Consider the following 17,866-nt stretch of genomic DNA (forward strand, 5'->3'; position numbering starts at 1 on the left):
CAACCACAGTGTTAGACATGGTCTGAATAAACCACAGTGTTAGACATGGCCTGAATAAACCACAGTGTTAGACATGGCCTGAATCAACCACAGTGTTAGACATGGTCTGAATCAACCACAGTGTTAGACATGGTCTGAATAAACCACAGTGTTAGACATGGTCTGAATAAACCACATTGTTAGACATGGTCTGAATAAACCACAGTGTTAGACATGGTCTGAATAAACCACAGTGTTAGACATGGAATAAACCACAGTGTTAGACATGGTCTGAATAAACCACAGTGTTAGACATGGCCTGAATCAACCACAGTGTTAGACATGGTCTGAATCAACCACAGTGTTAGACATGGCCTGAATCAACCACAGTGTTAGACATGGTCTGAATCAACCACAGTGTTAGACATGGTCTGAATCAACCACAGTGTTAGACATGGCCTGAATCAACCACAGTGTTAGACATGGTCTGAATCAACCACAGTGTTAGACATGGTCTGAATAAACCACAGTGTTAGACATGGCCTGAATCAATCACAGTGTTAGACATGGCCTGAATCAACCACAGTGTTAGACATGGCCTGAATCAACCACAGTGTTAGACATGGTCTGAATCAACCACAGTGTTAGACATGGTCTGAATAAACCACAGTGTTAGACATGGCCTGAATCAACCACAGTGTTAGACATGGTCTGAATAAACCACAGTGTTAGACATGGTCTGAATAAACCACAGTGTTAGACATGGTCTGAATCAACCACAGTGTTAGACATGGTCTGAATCAACCACAGTGTTAGACATGGTCTGAATCAACCACAGTGTTAGACATGGTCTGAATAAACCACAGTGTTAGACATGGTCTGAATAAACCACATTGTTAGACATGGTCTGAATAAACCACAGTGTTAGACATGGTCTGAATAAACCACAGTGTTAGACATGGAATAAACCACAGTGTTAGACATGGTCTGAATAAACCACAGTGTTAGACATGGCCTGAATAAACCACAGTGTTAGACATGGCCTGAATAAACCACATTGTTAGACATGGCCTGAATAAACCACAGTGTTAGACATGGCCTGAATTAACCACAGTGTTAGACATGGTCTGAATAAACCACAGTGTTAGACATGGCCTGAATAAACCACAGTGTTAGACATGGCCTGAATAAACCACAGTGTTAGACATGGCCTGAATAAACCACAGTGTTAGACATGGCCTGAATCAACCACATTGTTAGACATGGCCTGAATCAACCACAGTGTTAGACATGGCCTGAATCAACCACAGTGTTAGACATGGCCTGAATAAACCACAGTGTTAGACATGGTCTGAATAAACCACAGTGTTAGACATGGCCTGATTCAACCACAGTGTTAGACATGGCCTGAATAAACCACAGTGTTAGACATGGCCTGAATAAACCCTACTGAGCCTACTCAAACACTACCAGCAATATGATCCTGCCCGTCCCACTTTAAAGGAAACATCATGTATAAAGGCTTTATAGAGCATTCATAAGTGCAAAAAGCTGTCATAAGCACATAAACGATGCTTCACAAACCATCTATAACACACTCCTTGTGTGTGTCATGGTCCCCTCTCTCCTCTCCAACCCTCCCTCTTCCCTCTCCAACCCTCCTCTCTCTCCCCTCTCCAACCCTCTCTCCAACTCTCTCCCCTCTCCAACTCTCCCCTCTCCAACTCTCTCCCCTCTCCAACTCTCTCCCCTCTCCAACCCTCCCCTCTCCAACTCTCTCCCCTCTCGCCAACCCTCCCCTCTCCTCTCTCCAACTCTCTCCCCTCTCCAACTCTCCCCTCTCTCCCCTCCAACCCTCCCCTCTCTCCCCCTCAGATTTCGACAGTGAAGCGTCTGAAGCCCCGGCTGACGGCCATCTTGTTCCGGCTGCAGTTTGAAGAGCAGCTGAACAACATCAAGCCGGACGTGGTGTCCGTGACGGCGGCCTGCGAGGAACTGAAGAAGAGCACCACCTTCTCCCAGCTGCTGCAGATCATCCTGCTGGTGGGCAACTACATGAACGCTGGTTCCCGCAACGCCAAGGCCTTTGGATTCAGCATCAGCTACCTCTGCAAGGTGAGAGACACGTCATGGCTCTACAGTGCTACTATTTTACTCGCTTGTTAGAAAAACTAGATTAGTTGGAATTGTAATTTAGGAGCACCAGTGATTTCTTCACTGTACCGCGGCCCCTGAGAGCCATGGAGAATACACACAGAGCCCAGATTCATGACCGTCATGCTTGCACCATTACTACAAAGAAAACGGCTTGTTATTGCAAATATTGTTCATTGTGCTCCTAAATATCTGTGTGCTCCTAAATTTGTCAATTTAGGCACACGAAAATGGTCAGCGTAGAGCCCTGCATGTACATAACCACGCACAAAGAGACACACACGCATATCTACAGGCAGTGTGTGTAACAGGGTAAACATGTATTTAATAAGCCAACGCTGCGTTAACGGGTGTACTTTAGAATCTGCCCTTTGTCCAATCAGCTGCGGGACACCAAGACAACTGACCTGAAGCAGACTCTCCTGCACTTCCTGGCTGACGTGTGTCAGGAGCAGTACCCCGACGTCCTGACGTTCCCAGACGAACTCGTTCACGTAGAGAAGGCTAGCCGAGGTAACCATGGACTCCACCTAACACCTACCCTCAGAACTAAACACTAGTACCAATACTCTCACACACTTGTTTCCTCTCCTCATCCCTGTTTCCTTTCATGACACACTGACCTGCCCCCTCTAACCCCTGTCTCAGTGTCGGCTGAGACCCTGCAGAAGAACCTGGTGCAGATGGGCTGTGCGTTGAAGACTCTGGACAAAGATCTGGAGACCTTCCCTCCTCCACAGAGTGATAGGGACATGTTTGTGGAGAAAATGACTATATCCTTTACTACTGCAAATCAAATGTATTTATAATGCTCTTCTTACATCAGCTGATATCTCAAAGTGCTGTACAGAAACCCAGCCTAAAACCCCAAACAGCAAGCACTGCAGGTGTAGAAGCACGGTGGCTAGGAAAAAACTCCCTAGAAAGGCCAAAACCTAGGAAGAAACCTAGAGAGGAACCAGGCTATGAGGGGTGGCCAGTCCTCTTCTGGCTGTGCCGGGTGGAGATTATAACAGAACATGGTCAAGATGTTCAAATGTTCATAAACGACCAGCATTGTCAAATAATAGGTCTGGGACAGGTAGCACGTCCGGTGAACAGGTCAGGATTCCATAGCCGCAGGCAGAACAGTTGAAACTGGAGCAGCAGCACCGCCAGGTGGACTGGGGACAGCAAGGAGTCATCATGTCAGGTAGTCCTGAGGCATGGTCCTAGGGCTCAGGTCCTCTGGGATGAGAGGGAGAGAGAGAGAATTAGAGGGAGCATACTTAAATTCACACAGGACACCGGATAAGACAGGATAAGTACTCCAGATATAACAAACTGACCCTATGCTTATGTGTGTTGGTGGTGTGTGGTGGTGTGTGTAGCTCTGTGTTGGTACTGTATATATCTGTGTGTTGGTGGTGTGTATAGCTCTGTGTGTTGGTGGTGTGTATAGCTCTGTGATGATGGTGTGTATAGCTCTGTGTGTTGGTGGTGGTGTGTAGCTCTGTGTTGGTACTGTATATATCTGTGTGTTGGTGGTGGTGTGTGTAGCTCTGTGTGCTGGTGGTAGTGTGTGTAGCTCTGTGTGCTGGTGGTAGTGTGTGTAGCTCTGTGTGCTGGTGGTAGTGTGTGTAGCTCTGTGTGCTGGTGGTGGTGTGTGTAGCTCTGTGTGTTGGTGGTGTGTGTGTAGCTCTGTGTGTTGGTGGTGGTGTGTATAGCTCTTTGTGTTGGTGGTGTGTATAGCTCTGTCTGTACTGGAGGTGGTGTGTGTGTATCTTTGTGCTGGAGGTGGTGTGTGTGTATCTGTGTGCTGGAGGTGGTGTGTGTGTCTCTGTGTGTTGGAGGTGGTGTGTGTGTCTCTGTGTGCTGGAGGTGGTGTGTGTGTCTCTTTGTGCTGGAGGTGGTGTGTGTGTCTGTGTGCTGGAGGTGGTGTGTGTGTTTGTGTGCTGGAGGTGGTGTGTGTGTCTGTGTGCTGGTGGTAGTGTGTGTAGCTCTGTGTGCTGGTGGTGGTGTGTGTAGCTCTGTGTGTTGGTGGTGTGTATAGCTCTGTGTGTTGGTGGTGTGTATAGCTCTGTGTGTTGGTGGTGTGTATAGCTCTGTGTGTTGGTGGTGTGTATAGCTCTGTGTGTTGGTGGTGGTGTGTATAACTCTTTGTGTTGGTGGTGTGCGTAGCTCTGTGTACTGGGGGTGGTGTGTGTAGCTCTGTGTGTTGGTGGTGTGTGTATAGCTCTGTGTGTTGGTGGTGGTGTGTATAACTCTTTGTGTTGGTGGTGTGTGTGTCTCTGTGTGCTGGGGGTGGTGAGTGTAGCTCTGTGTGCTGTGGGTGGTGAGTGTAGCTCTGTGTACTGGGGGTGGTGAGTGTAGCTCTGTGTGCTGTGGGTGGTGAGTGTAGCTCTGTGTACTGGGGGTGGTGTGTGTAGCTCTGTGTACTGGGGGTGGTGTGTGTAGCTCTGTGTGCTGGGGGTGGTGTGTGTAGCTCTGTGTGCTGGGGGTGGTGAGTGTAGCTCTGTGTGCTGGGGGTGGTGAGTGTAGCTCTGTGTACTGGGGGTGGTGTGTGTAGCTCTGTGTACTGGGGGTGGTGTGTGTTGCTCTGTGTACTGGGGGTGGTGAGTGTAGCTCTGTGTGCTGTGGGTGGTGAGTGTAGCTCTGTGTACTGGGGGTGGTGTGTGTAGCTCTGTGTACTGGGGGTGGTGTGTGTAGCTCTGTGTGTTGGTGGTGTGTGTATAGCTCTGTGTGTTGGTGGTGGTGTGTATAACTCTTTGTGTTGGTGGTGTGTGTGTCTCTGTGTGCTGGGGGTGGTGAGTGTAGCTCTGTGTGCTGGGGGTGGTGAGTGTAGCTCTGTGTACTGGGGGTGGTGTGTGTAGCTCTGTGTACTGGGGGTGGTGTGTGTAGCTCTGTGTACTGGGGGTGGTGAGTGTAGCTCTGTGTGCTGTGGGTGGTGAGTGTAGCTCTGTGTACTGGGGGTGGTGTGTGTAGCTCTGTGTACTGGGGGTGGTGTGTGTAGCTCTGTGTGTTGGTGGTGTGTGTATAGCTCTGTGTGTTGGTGGTGGTGTGTATAACTCTTTGTGTTGGTGGTGTGTGTGTCTCTGTGTGCTGGACGTGGTGTGTGTGTCTCTGTATGCTGGACGTGGTGTGTGTAGCTCTGTGTACTGGGGGTGGTGTGTGTAGCTCTGTGTACTGGGGGTGGTGTGTGTAGCTCTGTGTACTGGGGGTGGTGAGTGTAGCTCTGTGTGCTGTGGGTGGTGAGTGTAGCTCTGTGTACTGGGGATGGTGTGTGTAGCTCTGTGTACTGGGGGTGGTGTGTGTAGCTCTGTGTACTGGGGGTGGTGTGTGTAGCTCTGTGTGCTGGGGGTGGTGTGTGTAGCTCTGTGTGCTGGGGGTGGTGTGTGTAGCTCTGTGTGCTGGGGGTGGTGTGTGTAGCTCTGTGTACTGGGGGTGGTGTGTGTAGCTCTGTGTGCTGGACGTGGTGTGTGTAGCTCTGTGTGCTGGGGGTGGTGTGTGTAGCTCTGTGTGCTGGACGTGGTGTGTGTAGCTCTGTGTGCTGGGGGTGGTGTGTGTAGCTCTGTGTGCTGGACGTGGTGTGTGTAGCTCTGTGTACTGGGGGTGGTGTGTGTAGCTCTGTGTACTGGGGGTGGTGTGTGTAGCTCTGTGTACTGGGGGTGGTGAGTGTAGCTCTGTGTGCTGTGGGTGGTGAGTGTAGCTCTGTGTACTGGGGGTGGTGTGTGTAGCTCTGTGTGCTGGGGGTGGTGAGTGTAGCTCTGTGTGCTGGGGGTGGTGTGTGTAGCTCTGTGTGCTGGGGGTGGTGTGTGTAGCTCTGTGTGCTGGGGGTGGTGTGTGTAGCTCTGTGTGCTGGACGTGGTGTGTGTAGCTCTGTGTGCTGGACGTGGTGTGTGTAGCTCTGTGTGCTGGACGTGGTGTGTGTAGCTCTGTGTACTGGGGGTGGTGTGTGTAGCTCTGTGTGTTGGTGGTGTGTGTATAGCTCTGTGTGTTGGTGGTGGTGTGTATAACTCTTTGTGTTGGTGGTGTGTGTGTCTCTGTGTGCTGGGGGTGGTGAGTGTAGCTCTGTGTGCTGGGGGTGGTGAGTGTAGCTCTGTGTACTGGGGGTGGTGTGTGTAGCTCTGTGTACTGGGGGTGGTGTGTGTAGCTCTGTGTACTGGGGGTGGTGAGTGTAGCTCTGTGTGCTGTGGGTGGTGAGTGTAGCTCTGTGTACTGGGGGTGGTGTGTGTAGCTCTGTGTACTGGGGGTGGTGTGTGTAGCTCTGTGTGTTGGTGGTGTGTGTATAGCTCTGTGTGTTGGTGGTGGTGTGTATAACTCTTTGTGTTGGTGGTGTGTGTGTCTCTGTGTGCTGGACGTGGTGTGTGTGTCTCTGTGTGCTGGACGTGGTGTGTGTAGCTCTGTGTACTGGGGGTGGTGTGTGTAGCTCTGTGTACTGGGGGTGGTGTGTGTAGCTCTGTGTACTGGGGGTGGTGAGTGTAGCTCTGTGTGCTGTGGGTGGTGAGTGTAGCTCTGTGTACTGGGGGTGGTGTGTGTAGCTCTGTGTACTGGGGGTGGTGTGTGTAGCTCTGTGTACTGGGGGTGGTGTGTGTAGCTCTGTGTGCTGGGGGTGGTGAGTGTAGCTCTGTGTGCTGGGGGTGGTGTGTGTAGCTCTGTGTGCTGGGGGTGGTGTGTGTAGCTCTGTGTGCTGGGGGTGGTGTGTGTAGCTCTGTGTGCTGGACGTGGTGTGTGTAGCTCTGTGTGCTGGGGGTGGTGTGTGTAGCTCTGTGTGCTGGACGTGGTGTGTGTAGCTCTGTGTGCTGGACGTGGTGTGTGTAGCTCTGTGTGCTGGACGTGGTGTGTGTAGCTCTGTGTACTGGGGGTGGTGTGTGTAGCTCTGTGTACTGGGGGTGGTGTGTGTAGCTCTGTGTACTGGGGGTGGTGAGTGTAGCTCTGTGTGCTGTGGGTGGTGAGTGTAGCTCTGTGTACTGGGGGTGGTGTGTGTAGCTCTGTGTACTGGGGGTGGTGTGTGTAGCTCTGTGTGCTGGGGGTGGTGAGTGTAGCTCTGTGTGCTGGGGGTGGTGTGTGTAGCTCTGTGTGCTGGGGGTGGTGTGTGTAGCTCTGTGTGCTGGGGGTGGTGTGTGTAGCTCTGTGTGCTGGGGGTGGTGTGTGTAGCTCTGTGTGCTGGACGTGGTGTGTGTAGCTCTGTGTGCTGGACGTGGTGTGTGTAGCTCTGTGTGCTGGACGTGGTGTGTGTAGCTCTGTGTGCTGGACGTGGTGTGTGTGTCTCTGTGTGCTGGACGTGGTGTGTGTAGCTCTGTGTGCTGGACGTGGTGTGTGTAGCTCTGTGTGCTGGACGTGGTGTGTGTAGCTCTGTGTGCTGGACGTGGTGTGTGTGTCTCTGTGTGCTGGACGTGGTGTGTGTAGCTCTGTGTGCTGGACGTGGTGTGTGTAGCTCTGTGTGCTGGTGGTAGTGTGTGTAGCTCTGTGTGCTGGACGTGGTGTGTGTAGCTCTGTGTGCTGGAGATGGTGTGTGTGTCTCTGTGTTGCCAGGCTGTGTACTCCTTAATACTGTACCTCACAGCTTTGTGGCCAGTGCTAGAGAGCAACATGAGAAGTTGGAAATGATGCATAACAACATGGAGAAGCAGTACTCCGACCTGGGGAATTACTTTGTGTTTGACCCTCGCAAGATTTCTGTCGAAGAGTTCTTCGGTGACCTCAACAACTTCAAGAACATGTTCCAGGTGAGTTTGAGCATTGGCAACCTGAAGGCAGAAAACAGAATGTGCTCCCACCTCATTACACACAAGTTAATGATAAACACATGTTCTCCTCACCTGTTTGTCTAAATGACATTGACTGTTAGTGGGAAGGTACCGTCTACAGGTATTCCTTATCAGTTAGTGCCATGTAGTACTAGGTAATGCCAGGTAGTTCTGTTAGTGTCTTTTAGTATCTGTTATTATCTGTTAGTATCTGTTAGTATAAGTATCAGGTAGTTCCAGGTAAATCATTTTGTATCAGTTTGTTCCAGGTAATTCAGTTAGTATCAGTTAGTATTGGTATCAGGTATATAATTTACTATCAGTTAGTATCAGGTAGTACCAGGTAGTTCATATAGTATTAGGTAGTATTCGTACCAGGTAAATCAAATGTTATTTGTCACATGCGCCGAATACAACAGGTAGACCTTACAGTGAAATGCTTACTTACGAGCCCTTAACCAACAATGCAGTTTTAAGAAAAATACCCCCCAAAAGTAAGAGATAAGAATAACAAATCATTCAAGAGCAGCAGTAAATAACAAAAGCGAGGCTATATACAGGGGGTGCCGGTACGTATGTGTCAGGTAGTATTAGTGCCAGGGAGTACAAGGTAGTTCATGTAGTATCAGTTAGTGTTAGTATCAGGTAGTACCAGTTAGGGGTGGTGCTAACTGGTACTACCTGATACTAATACTATCAGGCAGTTTGTTGTATCAGTTAGTGTTAGTACCAGGTATATCATTCAGTATCAGGTAATACCAGGTGGTATCAGTTAGTACCAGTTAGTATCAGGTAGTACCAGCCAGCTGGTCTGCGCATGATCTGAGGATGTGGCTAAGGATGCCATCTGGGCCGGCAGCCTTGCGAGGGTTAACACATTTAAATGTTTTACTCACATTGGCTGCGGTGAAGGAGAGCCCTCAGGTTTTAGTAGCGGGCCGTGTCAGTATTGTCCTCAAAGCGAGCAAAGTTGTTGTATAGTTGGTCCGCGACGGGCCTGCTTTTCTTTTTGTAATCCGTGATTGACTTTAGACTCTGCCAACTACCAGGTAGTTCAGTGTCTTAGCCGTTGACTGAACTACGTAGCAGGTAGTACTAGGTAGTATCAGTTAGTATTAGTATCAGGTAGTGTTATTACTAGGTAGTATCACTTAGTATTAGTATCAGGTAGTGTTATTACCAGGTTATATCAGTTAGTATTAGTATCAGGTAGTGTTATTACCAAGTAGTATCAGTTAGTATTAGTATCAGGTCGTGTTATTACCAGGTAGTATCAGGTAGTGTTATTTCCAGGTAGTATCAGTTAGTATTAGTATTTCGTAGTGTTATTACTAGGTAGTATCACTTAGTATTAGTATCAGGTAGTGTTATTACCAGGTTATATCAGTTAGTATTCGTATCAGGTCGTGTTATTACCAGGTAGTATCAGGTAGTGTTATTTCCAGGTAGTATCAGTTAGTATCAGTACCAGGTAGTATTAGTACCAGGTAGTGTTATTACCAAGTAGTATCAGTTAGTATTAGTATCAGGTCGTGTTATTACCAGGTAGTATCAGGTAGTGTTATTTCCAGGTAGTATCAGTTAGTATTAGTATTTCGTAGTGTTATTACTAGGTAGTATCACTTAGTATTAGTATCAGGTAGTGTTATTACCAGGTTATATCAGTTAGTATTCGTATCAGGTCGTGTTATTACCAGGTAGTATCAGGTAGTGTTATTTCCAGGTAGTATCAGTTAGTATCAGTACCAGGTAGTATTAGTACCAGGTAGTGATATTACCAGGTAGTATCGGTTAGTATTAGTATCAGGTAGTGTTTTACCGGGTAGTATCAGTTATTATTAGTATGAGTTAGTGTTATTACCAGGTAGTATCAGTTGGTATTAGTACCAGGTAGTGTTATTACTTGGTAGTATCATTTAGTATTAGTATCAGGTAGTGTTATTACCAGGTAGTATCAGTTGGTATTAGTACCAGGCAGTGTTATTACAGATGCTGGTTATCTTGTTTTGCTGGCTCTTGTTTTGCTGGCTATCTTGGCAGAGGGCCAACTATTGTTTCTCAGTCACACACACTTTCTTGTACACACACATCCACTCACACACACACATGCACTCTCATACACACACACGTCTCTGTCCATGTCCCCTCAGCAAGCGGTGAAGGAGAATGCGAAGAGGAGGGAGTCAGAGGAGAAGATCAGGAGAGCCAAGCTGGCCAAGGAGAAGGCTGACAGAGAGAAAGAGGAGAAACAGAAGAGAAGCCAACAACTGGACCTCAACGCAGGTCAGTGCCTGTGGGAGAGGAGTGGGTCAGAGTGCCTGTGGGAGAGGAGTGGGTCAGAGTGCCTGTGGGAGAGGAGTGGGTCAGAGTGTGGGTGTGGATGAAGGCTGTTTTGGGAACTGAACTTCTCCTTGATACCAGTTGGGGGCAGTCGGAGCCCACTGTGCTACTAGATCTGTGTGTGTGTGTGTGTGTCTCCAGTGATCCACGGCAGTCCTGAGAAAAGAGCGAGTGAAGGAGAGAGACAAGATAAAGATATGGAGGAGACAGTAGTCTGCCTGTATCATCCACTCATTCAGTCATTGTTGGAACAAGGGATTTATATCCGAGAAGAACAAGAAATAGTGAATTTAAATCCACAAACACGTTTTCTCTCTCTGAGTCAGATTCATAAAAAAGACTGGGATAGCAACCATCTTATCCTGTCTTACACAGCCTCACACAGCCTCATGCTGAAACACGTACAAACAGACCACAAATAATTTTTGCTCGTTTCCTACACCCTCTCCCTCTCTCTGACCTACTTTCTGAACATCCCTCCTCTTTTTGGCTCCAGTTTGTCTCTCTTGGGACTTCACAGTTTGAGTCATCACAATTCCTCTCTGCCACAGTGCTGTGTGCCAGTGTGTGTGTGTCAGTGTGTGTGTGTCAGTGTGTGTGTGTCAATGTGTGTGTGTCAGTGTGTGTCAGTCAGTGTGTGTCAGTCAGTGTGTGTCAGTCAGTGTGTGTGTGTCAGTCAGTGTGTGTGTGTCAGTCAGTGTGTGTGTGTCAGTCAGTGTGTGTGTGTCAGTCAGTGTGTGTGTGTCAGTGTGTGTGTGTCAGTGTGTGTGTGTCAGTGTGTGTGTGTCTGAGTGTCTGTGAGTGTGTGTGTGTCTGTGTGTGTCTGTGAGTGTGTGTGTCTGTGAGTGTGTGTGTCTGTGAGTGTGTGTGTCTGTGAGTGTGTGTGTCTGTGAGTGTGTGTGTGTCTGTGAGTGTGTCTGTGTGTCTGTGAGTGTGTGTGTGTGTGTGTGTCTGTGAGTGTGTGTCTGTGAGGGTGTGTCTGTGTCTGTGAGTGTGTGTCTGTGTGGGTGTGTCTGTGTCTGTGTGTGTGTGTGTCTGTGAGTGTGTCTGTGAGTGTGTGTCTGTGTCTGTGAGTGTGTGTGTGTGTCTGTGAGTGTGTGTGTGTGTCTATGAGTGTGTGTCTGTGTCTGTGAGTGTGAGTGTGTGTGTGTCTGTGTCTGTGAGTGTGTCTGTGAGTGTGTCTGTGAGTGTGTGTGTGTGTGTGTCTGTGAGTGTGTGTGTGTGTGTCTGTGTCTGTGAGTGTGTCTGTGAGTGTGTGTGTCTGTGAGTATGTCTGTGAGTGTGTGTGTGTGTGTCTGTGAGTGTGTGTGTGTGTGTGTGTGTGTCTGTGTCTGTGTCTGTGAGTGTGTGTCTGTGTGTGTGTGTCTGTGTGTGTGTGTCTGTGTCTGTGAGTGTGTGTGTGTGTGTCTGTGAGTGTGTGTGTGTGTGTCTGTGAGTGTGCCTGTGAGTGTGTGTGTATCTGTGTGTGCCTGTGAGTGTGTGTGTGTCTGTGTGTGCCTGTGAGTGTGTGTGTGTCTGTGAGTGTGTGTGTCTGTGAGTGTGTGTTTTTCTGCGTGTGTGTGTGTCTCTGTCGTGTGTGTGTTTGTGTGTGTGTCTCTGTCGTATGTGTGTTTGTGTGTTTGTGTGTGCGCATCATCTCTTTCACCCACATTGTGTCTCTTTCTCCTGATGAGGTTTTCCAGCTGCCTGTTCTTTCCTCCCTCTATTTTCTTCTACCTCTCTTTATTTCAAGCCTTTCCCATCTTTCTTTTTAAAGGTGCACTATGCTGAAATCTCTATGCCATTTCTTGGTTGCTAAAATTCTAATTATAAGTTTGTGAAAAAACTAGCAAATGTATAGTGTAGGGAATCATTGTACCATCTGAACTCTGTAAAATATATTTTCAGGAACCAAAAATATTATATTTTCAGCTGTTCAAAGCTGGTGTCCAAAACAAAGTAAAATATGCAAAAACCAAACTTTAGCACCGGAAGTATAGAAATAGCATACATGGAACAGATCTTAGACTTGCTTTCAATGAGAATGACAGATCTATAACTCACAACTCTATGTGAATTTGGTCAGGTCGCCCAAAAAGTGACATATTGCAGCTTCAAAGGGTTTTAGAAGGTCGTATGGACAATAATGTACTGTATCTACCTGCAATCTAAGCACTTTGTCCATGCAGTGTGAGGAAAAAGGTAGTTACATTTCAAGTCAACCACTGTGGACTATGTATGAAGGAAATACAATATGCAATCAAAGCTCTGTGTTTGGGTATGTGCAAACACACACGCACACACTGTCCATCCATTCATAGAGGGCTTAGATCGTTGACCATGAAAGGGCTTAGATAGTTGACCAAGAAAGGGCTTAGATAGTTGACCATGAAAGGGCTTAGATCGTTGACCATGAAAGGGCTTAGATAGTTGACCATGAAAGGGCTTAGATCGTTGACCATGAAAGGGCTTAGATAGTTGACCATGAAAGGGCTTAGATCGTTGACCATGAAAGGGCTTAGATAGTTGACCATGAAAGGGCTTAGATAGTTGACCATGAAAGGGCTTAGATAGTTGACCATGAAAGGGCTTAGATCGTTGACCATGAAAGGGCTTAGATCGTTGACCATGAAAGGGCTTAGATCGTTGACTGTGTGGGGGTGGGGGTGTGTGTGTGGGTGTGGGGGGGGGGGGTACATGTACATACAGGTTTGAGCTCAGGGTTATTAATTAAGCACACACACATCTAGTCTGTGTGTTTGTGAATAGATCCAATAAACTGGTTGGTTATTATTAGACAAGGGCTGTCTTTATATAGTGCTTTCTCTGCTTCTCTCATTTTCTCTCTTTACCCTACACAAGGTTCTGTACTGTGGTCTGATCTAAGACCTGTTCATACTCCTCACAAGCACCAGGTCTGCATAGTTCCCCAGGTCTGCAGCTAGGTGTCAGTGCTGCATGAAAGGGGGTGTACTTAGAGAGGGGGGGGGGGTTAGCCACCACTAGGGGTGCTGTGGCTCTACATTACAGGCTGTGTGAGAGGGAGACAGAGAGGGTGGGGTGTAAGAGAGATTGTAGAACAGCAGATGTCTCAGGAGGATTAGACGGTGTTGGTCCTCAGAGCAGGGGGGGGGGGGGGGGGGGGGATGGAGAGAAAGGGATCCACAGGAGACAATGATGAAAGGGGGGTAGGAGATGACTGAGTGAGGATGGAGATGCCCTCCTAGATCACCTCTTGTTGCTGAAGGAGGGGCTGTTGTGTGTGTGGTAGAGTAATACCTGTGTGTTCTGCACATAATGATGCCAGGCTGGGGGAGGGGGGTCTATTCTGTCATGCTTATCTCCTGCTATGTCTCTAATGCTGTTACATTACTAACACAGCTTATCAACACAACATATGTCCTTAACTCCCGGACATGTGTGTCGGAGCAGGGTAGAGTGTTCCATAGTGACCTTGACCACAGTCCACCACTCAATACCCACTCTCATATTGATTGTTTTAATGGCTGTATTAATTAAATAAATGTCCGTTTATGAACTATCAGCAAGCACTTCAAATTGATTTAATGCAAAACAGTTGTAGAAACCTTTAAGAAATGCTAGGACATGGTCAGTAGTGTTCCCTGTTTAATCTGGCTTATTCATTAAACAGTCATTCCCAACGCCTGTATGGCTCCGTATCATGATGCTGGACAGTCCATTTGCCCTCTACTGTCTCTGTCTAGATGCTGTCATTTTAGCAGCCTGGTCAATAAGCTTTATAAAACAGGTCCCAGTTTAACACCCACCCAGAGGCAGTTTCCTCCAGAGCGTGTGTGTATTTTTCCTGGATGTGTTTAGGTTTAACACAGGCATGTGATTTGTGGAAGTGGGTAGTGGATGGATGCCAAACGTAGTCTCCTTTGGGTAGATATAAAACATGACTGCATGTTTTCTGCCTGTGCAGTTGTGTGCCGCGGCCACTTGGGTGTGTATGTGAGCTGTGTTGTGGGACTGCACTCTCTCTCTCTCGTGTGTGTGTGTGCGCGAGACTTTCTCTGAAGTGACAAGCGAGACCAGGGGCCATCTGCCGCTAGGTTTACAGTGCGATTAAACTAGTGTGTTTGGGGGAGGGGCGACAGGATGAGGGGGAGGGGAAGAACTAAACCTTTAACCCCAGCCAGTTCACAGTGATAATAATGAGAACCATCTGCCTGAGTACCACTGAATCCTCCCCACACACACATTCCTGGTGAACATGGCAGTTTATTGAGCCTCAGTGTAATAGACGTGTAGACGGTGTGTGTACTACTAGATGAATGTAGCCTGCAGCCTAGGCAGTATCTAAACTGGGTCAGTGCCCAACTAGGTTAATGTATCTAATGGGCCACCGGGTCCATGTGACTAGTGATGTCGCTAAGTCTGTGTGTGTGTGAGAGAGATCTGATCTGTCCTCTGTCTATTATGAGAGAGAGAGACTAAATGTGGTGTTTTGTATTGACTCTGTTGTTATAACCATAGAATACTAGAATGGCCAGGAACCGTCTTCTAATGGGATAAAGGTCAGGGAGTTGGTCAACCCGGGGTGGTTCGCCAGGGCTGTGATAAGATATTGAATTGGAAGGAAGAATGTATGTTAGCTAGCCAGACAGTTTTAGAGGAATGATTCCATGTTTTTTTTAATTAAATGCCAAAATGGAAACATTCGATTGAAACAATGCAGTTTAATCGCAGCCGTACACTGGCTGAAGTCAGTTGATGATAGGACTTAGATAAGTTGTAAATGTAGCAAGTACTTATACTGTATCATATAATGGCACACAAATATAGACTTCTGTAGTCTGTTTACATATTTTTAGACTATTTATACAGAATAAAAACCTTTATTAACTATTTTTATAATTATATGACAATATTTTAGGTTGACAATTCTATTACACCATTTCTGATATATCACACACCTTTTATTTTCCCGCAGAAGTAAAATCAGGATTAATCCTCTACTGCCATTCATTCCAATTAGACTGGTTGGATTTCTCCCTGACCAATGTGGCTGCATGTTCACCCCATTCTGGAACGTTGAGGGTTTATGACATAGCCCCTCCAGTAATTGAATAGGATGTCTCTGGTTTATAAGGTTGTGTATGTAATATTGATTGTGTATCTGTATGTGTGTCCAGAGGGTGATGAGACTGGTATCATGGACGACCTGATGGAGGCGCTGCAGTCTGGGGCTGCCTTCAGGAGGAAGAGAGGACCACGACAAGCTGGTAACAACACACTGTTGCTCTCTCGGTCTCTGTCTCTCTGTCTCACTTACACACACTTGGGCGGATACACTCTTTCAGTCCCTGCTTGCTCTCCTGTGTGTCTGCCATCTGTTGTGTGGCTGTAGGGCTGGGGCGTGACACCAGTTTGGGCTCTGCTCCAGGGAACCAGCCAGGGCAGGGCAGTAGGAGAGAGATGGGGGTGGCAGAAATACACTGTAAAATGTGGCTTCACAATGACTTCAACATTAAACCGTGTTAACCCTAGACCAGTCTACAACCACTAGCCTGGGGCTAGCACTAGCAGGGATGTTCACACTTAGCATGTCTAAATGATCTGTATTGATTTCCACTCAGATCTGTTCTCCAGCCTCTCTCTCTCAGGCCAGACGATACACCACCCACATAATCTGGTTAGATACTCTCTCTCTGCTGTTTCACTGGCCTACTGGCCTATTGAGTTACTCACTTCAGCTGCTAGTGCTACACACACACACACACACACACACACACACACACACACACACACACACACACTTAAAGCTAGAATCCTTAGTTTCTGTTTACGTATAAATGATTTATGTAAACCTAGTGATCAAGCACATAACTGAGAAATTCCCCATGACCTCATTTCAACTGTCGTACCCCATCAGTACCCCAAATATGAGCTTGTATCAACTGTCGTACCCCGTCAAAACCCCAAATATGAGCTTGTATCAACTGTCGTACCCCGTCAGTACCCCAAATATGAGTTTATATCAACTGTCGTACCCCGTCAAAACCCCAAATATGAGCTTGTATCAACTGTCGTACCCCGTCAGTACCCCAAATATGAGTTTATATCAACTGTCGTACCCCGTCAGTACCCCAAATATGAGTTTATATCAACTGTCGTACCCCGTCAAAACCCCAAATATGAGCTTGTATCAACTGTCGTACCCCGTCAAAACCCCAAATATGAGCTTGTATCAACTGTCGTACCCCGTCAGTACCCCAAATATGAGTTTATATCAACTGTCGTACCCCGTCAAAACCCCAAATATGAGCTTGTATCAACTGTCGTACCCCGTCAGAACCCCAAATATGAGCTTGTATCAACTGTCGTACCCCGTCAGAACCCCAAATATGAGCTCGTATCAACTGTTGTACCTCGTCAAAACCCCAAATATGAGCTTGTATCAACTGTCGTACCCCGTCAGTACCCCAAATATGATTTTATATCAACTGTCGTACCCCGTCAGTACCCCAAATATGAGCTTGTTTTACTCCAATGTTTGTAAACAATGAAAATGTACACACATTGTATAACCTCAAAACATGGTTGCAACTATCATTTTGATATCATGGATGGTCATTCCTTGCATCCATAGCTCTATGAATTTGAGAGTGGTTACATTTCTCCAGGCCCATTCCTCAGCTTTTTACCGAAACACTGGCGGGTTTACTTCATGAGGATCCTCATTAGCTGCTGCACCTGCAGCCGCTACTCTTCATGGGGTCCACATAAAACGTACAAATACATGACAAAGTACCAAACACTTAGACGAACAACATAAGATATTACATTAAACTATAAATAAAATAAGAGTTATATATAGGAAAGACACCAGGAGGCAACAAAAATACTATTTACACACTATTATATTAATATTCTTATATACAGTTAAAGTAGATCTTTAGAGAGAGGAGAGGCGCAGTGATACAATCTTTTTTTTTTAGTTAAACTTGCTTGTTGCAATAGCAACCTCTTGTGGCAGAGCATTCCATGATGACATGGCTCTATACATAACTGAGCAACGTGTTAAATCAGTTTTTTGGGGGTACAATGATAGGGTATGCCCTAGTGGGTGTCTGGTGGGGTATGTACAGTGTGTCTGGTGGGGTATGTTTGGTGAGGTATGTACTGTGTGTCTGGTGGGGTATGTACTGTCTGTCTGGTGGGGTATGTAGTGTGTCTGGTGGGGTATGTAGTGTGTCTGGTGGGGTATGTAGTGTGTCTGGTGGGGTATGTAGTGTGTCTGGTGGGGTATGTAGTGTGTCTGGTGGGGTATGTACTGTATGTCCGGTGTGTCTGGTGGGGTATGTACTGTGTCTGGTGGGGTGTGTCTGGTGGGGTATGTAGTGTGTCTGGTGGGGTATGTAGTGTGTCTGGTGGGGTATGTAGTGTGTCTGGTGGGGTGTGTCTGGTGGGGTATGTAGTGTGTCTGGTGGGGTGTGTCTGGTGGGGTATGTAGTGTGTCTGGTGGGGTATGTAGTGTGTCTGGTGGGGTATGTAGTGTGTCTGGTGGGGTATGTAGTGTGTCTGGTGGGGTATGTAGTGTGTCTGGTGGGGTATGTACTGTGTCTGGTGGGGTGTGTCTGGTGGGGTATGTCTGGTGGGGTGTGTACTGTGTCTCTTGTGGGGTGTGTCTGATGGGGTATGTACTGTGTGTCTGTAAC

At 47.3% G+C, this 17,866-nt stretch overlaps 1 protein-coding gene across 1 annotated transcript; it reads left to right on the forward strand.

The window, feature by feature from the left end:
- Positions 1 to 1,854: 1,854 nt before the first annotated feature.
- Positions 1,855 to 15,612, forward strand: LOC139400684 (protein diaphanous homolog 1-like; the record flags this gene model as incomplete). The annotated part of the gene is made up of 7 exons (XM_071145375.1): positions 1,855 to 2,094; positions 2,517 to 2,646; positions 2,782 to 2,906; positions 7,677 to 7,841; positions 10,013 to 10,145; positions 15,341 to 15,430; positions 15,556 to 15,612. Coding segments are annotated over 7 exons (940 nt in total), but the record flags the coding sequence as incomplete, so codon positions are not given.
- Positions 15,613 to 17,866: the final 2,254 nt, after the last annotated feature.

Source organism: Oncorhynchus clarkii, unplaced genomic scaffold (assembly GCF_045791955.1).
Source record: "Oncorhynchus clarkii lewisi isolate Uvic-CL-2024 unplaced genomic scaffold, UVic_Ocla_1.0 unplaced_contig_12773_pilon_pilon, whole genome shotgun sequence".
NCBI lineage: Eukaryota > Metazoa > Chordata > Actinopteri > Salmoniformes > Salmonidae > Oncorhynchus > Oncorhynchus clarkii.